The sequence below is a fragment of the Apaloderma vittatum genome, unplaced genomic scaffold, assembly GCF_000703405.1.
Source record: "Apaloderma vittatum isolate BGI_N311 unplaced genomic scaffold, ASM70340v1 scaffold6750, whole genome shotgun sequence".
Classification (NCBI taxonomy): domain Eukaryota; kingdom Metazoa; phylum Chordata; class Aves; order Trogoniformes; family Trogonidae; genus Apaloderma; species Apaloderma vittatum.
The window spans coordinates 23,528-32,714 of record NW_009694960.1 but is presented as its reverse complement, the minus strand read 5'-3'; the positions used below and the strand labels follow the sequence as shown (position 1 = coordinate 32,714).

At 42.6% G+C, this 9,187-nt stretch overlaps 1 protein-coding gene across 1 annotated transcript; it reads left to right on the top strand.

Moving 5' to 3' along the window:
- Positions 1–1,749: 1,749 nt before the first annotated feature.
- Positions 1,750–2,852, top strand: LOC104273893 (melatonin receptor type 1C; the record flags this gene model as incomplete). Its single annotated transcript, XM_009869366.1, has 1 exon — positions 1,750–2,852. A coding segment is annotated over one exon (869 nt), but the record flags the coding sequence as incomplete, so codon positions are not given.
- Between the last annotated feature and the right edge of the window lie 6,335 nt (positions 2,853–9,187).

Below are 9,187 nucleotides of genomic sequence, written 5' to 3'. Positions count from 1 at the left end.
AGCCACAGAAGTTGTGTGCTGTGGTAAACCTGTGTATGTGAAATCTCTCTCTAAAAAGATTTCAGCACTTCACATGGCCTCTGCTAATACTTATTTTTAAATGACGCTTTGTGTCAGCTGTCTCAGCCCTACACTGCCATGGGCCATTCTCAAGTCTGGTCTGTTTTCCAGTCAGCATAAAGTGGACTCTGCTGCCTGATATGACCTGTTAACTTGTCCTGATAGTTGTCGTTGGCAACAGACATAGCAATGAGCCAACTGCAGTGGCAATGTGGCCATGACTTCTGCCAGCCCTTGGGTGTATGTTTCCAAATAGTGAAGCCAGTGAGGTAGCTAAACTGAGATCTCAGAGGGTCCTTTCATGCATACTACAGAAGACAACCTCATTTTAGTGTTTTTTTCATATAGTCTAGTAGTAGGATATGAGGGTTTGAAGAGAAGGTGCAGGTGCGATCAGTGAGCTGGGATGTTGCCTGTAACACATAGGGGCATAGCTGTTAACACCTTAAACGAGATAAACGCAGCCTCTACTGGTACTCTAGTAACATTTTCCTGCCACTGCAGGTATACCTGAAGGTAGCAGAGCTAGGAAAAATAACTACTTTTTCTACTGTGCTGTCCTCTTAACTGCAATGTTGATCTCCCTCCCAAAATGATCATTTGTCTAGTCATCAAAAAGCTAATTATTGGCATATGTCCTTTTCAACATTATAGCTGGTCCTGTAGTTACACCAGTTCCCAAAAGACACCAAGGTCCCTTTCTTAATGCACTCCTGTGCTCTGGCTGGCAAACTGAACAGAAGGGCTTTTTCCTGGCCTAAAAATACACCAGACTCCTAAAATGAGCAGTAACTGCTGTTAGGAAGTCACTGGTTGCCCACATCATTGGAGGATGCTCCATGCAGTGGAGCTGACAGGTATTGTCATGTGCAATGTGCCATTTTCAATCCAGCAAGGCCTAAATAGTTTTATATTTGCACAGACTCTCAACTCTCTTTGTTTTAGAGCCTAAATGAACAGCCTGTTGCATATACTTTGCAGAGATGGCTGACAGCAGCTTATTAATCATATTCCCTGCTAGGCCCAGTGTAGGAGTGACTGACCTTCCACACTACACTGGACAATTTTAATATTAAATGAACAGGAAAACGTACCAAATAAATAAGCCCTTAGCATGAAGACTGCAGAAATTCTGGTGAAAATACACCTATTCACATGCAAAAGACCTGTCCAACTGCTGTCAGTGCAACAAATAAAACACTGAAAATCTTCTTGCCCCAATTCTTTGGCCCATGATGGACAGAAGTTACGTAAAGTGTTACTATGTGAAGTAAGTTACATTAAGTATTGTGTCTTATATAGTATTTAAAGGAATAAAGTTCTCTGTGGATAGTGAATGCTGCACGGCTGCATGGTGATGTCAGTCATTCTGGCTGATTAACAAGGAGAGCAAAATCCTTCTCTCCTACTCAGCTTAGAGGAATGTAGGAACCTGACCCACAGCTATAGCTGAGTTAAGGGTGATGCTTTCAGTTTAGAATTTTCTTAAGAAGGAATATGCAGGTTAATCGTGCCTGGTTACTCTCCATTGCCATCACTAGTTTTCACCCTGTTTTCCAGGGTTTCAAATTCCAAGTGGAGGGTAGAGTGAAACCTGTCAGAAGAGTTAGACTTAAAGAGGAGTTCTGAGTTGCAAGGTGTCTCTCTGGGCCTACGCTAACCTCTCACGGTCTCTTCTCTTTTTCGCAGGCAACATCTTTGTCGTCAGTTTGTCTGTTGCAGACCTTGTAGTTGCAGTTTATCCATACCCTCTGATCCTGAGTGCCATTCTCCATAATGGATGGACCATGGGAAATGTTCACTGCCAGATAAGTGGGTTCCTGATGGGCTTAAGTGTCATCGGGTCCATTTTCAACATCACAGCCATTGCAATCAACCGCTACTGCTACATCTGCCACAGCCTTCGGTACGATAAGCTCTTCAACCTGAAGAACACTTGCTGCTATCTCTGCCTGACCTGGATACTCACAGTGGCGGCAATTGTACCAAACTTCTTCGTTGGCTCCTTGCAGTATGACCCCCGGATTTACTCTTGCACCTTTGCCCAGACGGTGAGTACCTCATACACCATCACCGTGGTGGTGGTTCACTTCATCGTCCCACTGTCCATCGTGACGTTTTGTTACCTACGGATCTGGATTTTGGTGATTCAGGTCAAACACCGGGTGAGACAAGACTGCAAGCAGAGGCTCAGAGCAGCTGATATCCGGAATTTCTTGACTATGTTTGTGGTTTTTGTCCTTTTCGCTGTGTGCTGGGGACCGTTAAACTTTATTGGCCTTGCTGTTTCAATTAATCCTTCAAAAGTGCAGCCACACATTCCAGAATGGCTTTTCGTCCTGAGCTATTTTATGGCCTATTTTAATAGCTGCCTCAATGCTGTGATCTATGGGCTTCTTAACCAGAATTTCCGGAAGGAGTACAAAAGGATACTGCTGACCCTCCGGACTCCCAGGCTGCTGTTCATCGATGTGTCCAAGGGTGGGACAGAAGGGCTGAAAAGCAAGCCATCTCCAGCTGTAACAAACAACAACAACCAAGCTGAAATACACTTATGAGTCAGAACAGTACTATTTATTCTGGATTACAGTTGTATATATAATATATAAGAGCCTTTCTATGTGTGCATTTCACAGCTGGTGTTGCTGGGCCCCTCATGCAAGGAAGGAGTCGGCTTCTCGTACAAGGAAGGAGTCTTCTCCCCTCATGCTTCGCTTGCCACTGCGACGTCAAGGCTTTGAATAAGGATTTTCAGAATGGAAATGACTGATCTTTATATTTTTTTTTCATATGCCATCTCTCACCGTGTGCCTAATTAATAGGTTTGGTTGCTTTTGCTAGAAGCATGCCAATACCCTCAAAAAGGGAAATGCTCAGAGTGCATGGAGAAATGCAGTTATGCTTGAAATGCAGCCTTCAAGAGCCAGCAAAATTGCCGTGTATTACAAACAAACCTTTCTCCTCTCCGAGTTCTATTTTTCTAGCATAAACATAATCCAAACTATAGCAAACAAAGTATGAACTGCATGACTTTTTACTTTTTCAGTTAGGTAGCAGTACTGGGCAGCAAGCATACCTATGGGCATGATGACTTCCATTGTATGTGCGTTCGTTTTTGTTTTTCTTTTCTCTTAAAGTTTAAAAGCCTGGGCTAGATGTGAGGCAGGCAAAAGCAAGACCTAGTGTGTATCTGATGCACTTATTTTAATTGAGTATCTACAGATATTAAGCACCCTTGCACTCTCCTTCCCAGACCATGAGTAAGAGTATAACATATGACATAATCTAATTGCACAAAGATACTCGCAGCCTGATTCTAATTTAGGCAGTATCCTGTCATGGCCAGCATTCATTCCAAATGTCTTTCAGAAGTCCCTGCTACATGAACATCATAAAACCAATGAACATAGCAGAGTCCCATCTGTTAAGTTCCAGTAATATTTACACTTGCAGACAAAGGGAGAAGTGAAAGGAGAGAAGTGTTCCAACTATCTCTCCTTTTGCCCACCACACAACATGAAGGTGATGGGGGCGAAAGTGGGGGGTTTTTTTCACTGTATGTTTTACAAAGCTGTAAATAATTCATGGATGTGGGAGGGGAAAGCTACCTGAGCATATTCATGCATCAGTTCTCAGTTAAAACCTAAACTCTGTTATCTGTGTCATTGGAAACAATGTCCTGAAGGACTGGGAAGACCAGCATCACATTAGAAACAAGCACATGGGCAAAGTTAAGGCTGTTTCTTTAATGGAGTGTGTGTGGGGGGCGGGTTACGGCAGCTGTCTCTAAACATCACTGCTTTTTTTCCTTAGCTTCATTGTGAATTCATCTCCTTATGGTTCTAAATGTGTGGATCCTGCTTTGAAACAGTCCCGTAAAACCAACAGGTAAAACTCCCCTGGTGCCACTCTACCTTCAAGCTAGCAAACCTAGTTTGATGCTGGTGTACTGAGAGGCACAGCGGGAGCTGTGTGATAGAGAGGAGCAGGACTGAACCCTCTGTGTCGTATGAGGACAGCAGTCAGCCCTACTCCTGATCCGAGAGTGCAGTCTTCTCTCTTTGATCATAGTCAAAGCAGGACTAGTTCCCAGGGATGAACCTTGAAACACTGAGAACCAGACTTTGCACCAGCACGTAGATGCCTAGAGATGAAGGTACGTAGGATTTACGAAAGCCCTGAGCAGGCTAAGTGCCTAATCCTTAGTGAAGTTAACAAGCCATTTCTGCATTGCTTGCTGAAAGCTACTATTGCTGAATGTCCCTTCTGATGATTTTTGGAGGGAAGAGGAGTTGAGAGAAATTAATTATGAAGCAGACCAAGAAACAGTGTATGGCGCATCACTTCAGTGCATGCTGCCCTGTGGTGAAGGTTGCTGCAACGCAAGGAGGGTCTCTGCATTTGCAGGGCACGCTGGCACTTCATGAAGTTTCAGAGTTGAACATCTCAGCTACTTCAGGGGATTATTGTTTTAAAATGCACCACAGCCAGCCTCCCATAATAGGAATCAAACTGAGCTCTGTTTTGGCCTCTTAATCTGCCCGAGCATGGCCAAATAAAGGTATCTTGACCCTCAGAAATAATGTGGTCCATTTCCCTTCCAGCAAAACCGGTCTGGATGAATTCACACCATTCCATGCAAACAAAATAATTTTGAGTCAAACTTGGATAAGAAAAGCACCAAGGAATCCATAACTGCAGGGAGTGTTTGTCGTGTCGTGCCAAGGAGATGTCCCGTGTTCTGTGACTAGCCTTCAAAGTCATTTGCAGTTATCCGCAACCGTGTTAGTTAGAATCACATTAGCAAATAATTTTAAGCATCTAGCGCCAAGCCAAATATACTCTTTTAAGACAATCATGAAGAATCTTGTACAGGTTTGCCAAATATCTCAAATATCCCACAACTGGGGTTTCATCTTATAGATCCTTGCCTTTTTAACTGAATGTTCAGTGAACACAATGTGTTTGTGGTTTTTTTTTTTTGTTCTTTAAGCTTGTATTTGCACTATTTCTTATTCAGGCTCCAAAGTAACAGCCAGCGAGCATTTGAACCAAACCAAGCAAGCCAAAGAGGTCCCAAACAGACAAGCTGTGGGAGTCTTTGCTAGCACCTGGTAGGAAGGGGAGCAGCAGGAGCACAATAGAGCATCTCCCCAGGACTCGCTTGAACCAAACTATGCAAAATGATCGAGGGATCTGCTCTTCTTCTGCTGTAGGGTCTGAGCCTGACTGCTGCCAGGCCTTTGCAGGGGACAGGCTGAGTCCCTGCTGTGCCAGGTGGATCCTGAGCAGCTCCCTGCTTGTACAGACCCTGCCACCGCCCCGCAGGGTGAGGATGGGTGTGCGACGGGTCTGTGGCAGAGCGCTTGCTCTGGCATGATCCGTTCAAAAGTGTGTCCCAGTAGAAGTGAGGGCTGCCCAAGAGTGAGCCCAGAGCTGGGCTGACGCAGCTGCCACGGTTGGAGTCCTGAGCTCAGTCCTGCTGGAGCGGAGGTTTGCAATATGAAACATGAAAAGCAGGGAATGTGGCTTCAAACAGAAAACACTGTGCCATTTGCTAGCACTTTGATACAGAGACAGTCTGTAGGATAGGGTAGATTTTTATACTGACTTATTTAAAAACTACCCAAGCAGCTCCTTATTTTTATTTTAAGAAATGGTTAATAGGGTACAGAGAGTTTATTTTGTTAACATTTGTTTACAGAAAAAGGGAAGTGTGTCTTAAATTGGGAATCCTGAGCAGTGTCAGAGTTTCCCTGTGGGAATCTAGCTTTAATCCAAATTTGAGCTTTCAAGGAGATCCACGGCTTAAATCACACAATTTTTCCTGTTGCATACCTGGCCTTAAGTCTCAGAAATCATATTGAGATCTCCTGTAAACTAGTGTTAAATGACTTGCTCTGGAGTTGACCTAGTAGTATTGAATATCTGTTCTAGGCTCAAACTCTGAAATTGTCATAGTGGGCATAAATTTATGCAGAGGCAGTACTGACAAGAAGGAAAATTAATTACTTGCCACAAAGAAATACTTTTGGATGTTGCTAATGAATGTTGTTTAATCTATTTAAGAAGAATGTAACCAATATATTTATATATAATTATATATTGCACATGCTGTTTCCATTTTCTCATTTGATTAAGAATCCTTTGGTATACTTTCCTATTGCTCTTTTTGTTCATAAAGTAAATTCATTCCCTTTACCTGTTAAAACTGTAATAAATCTGCCATTGGACTGCTTATTGATTTTTTTTCCACTTGAAGTTATTTTTTAATAAATATTTGGAACAACAGCCTGGGTTTTGTTGACTCCAAGGAAACAGATTGAATTGACGAATATAGCTGAGTTCAGGCATACCTCAGCTGCCCAGCTCAGACCTGGAAGAGAATCCTCATGCATCTGGGACATCTTGTACTCGTGTGTTTTCCTCCCACCTGCCTGTGAGCCAGCTGCCTGGTGTACCAGGGCTTTCCTCATCAGGGAAGACACTTTCTCCATATTGCCATTGGTCTTATTGTTGTGTGTCCCTCTGAGGTCCTTTGCCTTTTTTGTGTCCATGTCTGTCCATTGGGTCCTATGGAAGCGAAGACCATGCTGCACCTATTTCCTTGCCCTACAAACTGCGTTGCAGCTGGGAAAGAAAGCACAAGCCAAGCTGTGAATGGGAGGGTGTGGGAGCCAGGGCACGAGGTGACATTTGGGTGGTAGGGGAGGGTTGGGGACAGAGAGAGTCCCCCTGGGCTGGAGGCACAGAGAGTGCTAACACACACTTGGTCTCCATCGATGAGCTTTCTGAGGATGAGGACTGCTGGATTCAAGATGTTTTTTGGTTTGGTTTGGTTTTCTGCTATCTCTGTTTTTTTTCTGTACATTTTCTGTATTCATGCAGTGTTTCAGACCGCATGTTCTTTCCATAGGTTGCAGCACTCGTATTTCCATGCTGGCTTGTCAGGAGCAGTGTTTTGGAGAGTCGCAGTGCCACTTTTGAAGTGGGAGGTGATGGGAATATGGAGTTGGAAATGCAACTTGACCTCTCTGTTGGATTTTTTTTTACACAGGACAAGTGCCTTGTTCTTGTTTCCTAACCAGATATCGTGTGTAATCACAGTGTTAAGTTAGTAAAGGCTAAGATTATCCATTAAACCAAAAAGATACTGAACAAGCACGGAGCAGACGTGTTGAACAATGTCATTCAATGACATCCCAGAGCAGTACTGCTACTTTTTTGCTAATCTTTTCCCACAGGCACTGGACTTCATCTCCTGCTTCCACAGTAAAGCCTACAATGCCTGGTGATATGCTGAAATCAGAGTTTATAATTACAGATCACAAAGTGTCTGAGCAGAGCTGTTAGAAAACCCTCGCATGGACTTGTGCCTGCTATTTCTGCCATGTGGAACTGAATGAATTGAACTGTCAGAAGTGAGGCAGTAGTTATTTATTTACTTACTTGCCACAAAGTATAGTAGCTGAGAGATAAGATATAGCCGTAAAAGACAAGAGGTACGATAATTCAACACCAGGATAAAATCTTACTCATGGTGACTATTTAGAAATCAATATTCATCCTAATGTATTTATTTCCAAGCTTATAATTTATAACATTAAGCAGTAGAGAGCTGCTGCATATGTATTTAGAATTTTATTGGAAGAATGTAAATCACTGACCCTAATGCAATATTTCTTACCATAAAAGCCTTGAGATAAGAAATGCAGAAGGAATTCTTGCAAGAACTCTGTGATAGGATATGCAAATTTTTTCATTGGTGATAAGAACCATGGTTTTGTGTCACTCATGAGCCACATTTGTGAATGAAAGTTCCGTAATATTGTTACTGCATTTTCATTTTATAATCCTTGTTTATAGTATCCATTATTCATATGCTGTAAGTAATGCGCTGTGCAGCAGATAATATAATTTACGTTCTGTCACAATATGGTGGCAGTTTCCAGAGCAAACAAGGTGCATCTGAACCGTTAACTATGTTTCTATGTTTTCTCCCACGCATCGTCTCCCACTAAGTTTTTAATTCAGATAATAACTGTTAAGAGGCCAGGGAAACTTCAGGGTCTTTTAGATTAGTGGCTATGGCTGTGAAGTCATAGCTTGCTTAGATTACATTTTTAATAAACTGGGCCATCAAGCCATTTTATAAATCTGTCTATTTTAAACACGTGATTTATTTAGTATGTAGGATATTTTATAGGCAATGCATGTAATAAATTGTGATGTCTTTCCTTCTGCATTATGCTCCTCCTGTGAGTAAAACTTTTGAATTTCCCTGGGAGTGGGATGCAAGATTGTTTTCTCAACTGTAAATAAGTTGCTTTGCCTTGAGGTAGGTTTCCAGTGGACAGAGGTATTAATGTGGCATCAAAATACAACCATCTCCTGGGTGAAAAGTGTCAGCCATTTTGCAATTTAAAAAAAAAAACCTAAACAAAAACCACCCAAAACAATGTGCAGGAAAGAAATTGAAAAATACATTTGTGGTTGAAATAAGAGAGGAATATTTGGAGGGATTGTGTTTATTCAAACTGGGACCTGGCCAGGACAATGAAGTTAATGAACCTGTTAATATGAATGACCTGGGGATTTTTATGGCGATGGGGCTCACAGCCGGCACAGATCCGGGTGTCTGGCTGCAGGACAAGCAGAGAACGAGGCAATACAGTAGGTGAACCTAAAGAAACCTAGAGAAAAAACAGAATGTACTCCAGAAAATATTAAATCCACAAATTGGTAGATAATGTAAAAGTAGCTAATTGGTAGATAATGTAAAAGGTTTTGCTTTATGATGGTTTTAAAAATGATTTTTAATGACAAACCGACATTTCCCTTTCTGATGCTTTTGAAATATTACAAAACACTCTCAATCCACTTGAACGCTCACTTATTTTGATGTGTGTTTGTCCTGCTGTCATCGCAGCATCCTGTGCCTCCCTGTTGCGTTGGCCTGGCTGGGGACAAGTAATTCCTTCTGAGCTTCTCCTGCAAGAGGACTTGGGTCAAAAAAAGCGTTTGCAGGAGGTGGGGGCACACACAGCACCATGTTGGCTTGTGCCGGAGGCCGGGCCCACACCACGCTCGGGAAGGGCTGGCTCTTCATGCAGGTGGGCAAGGCAGC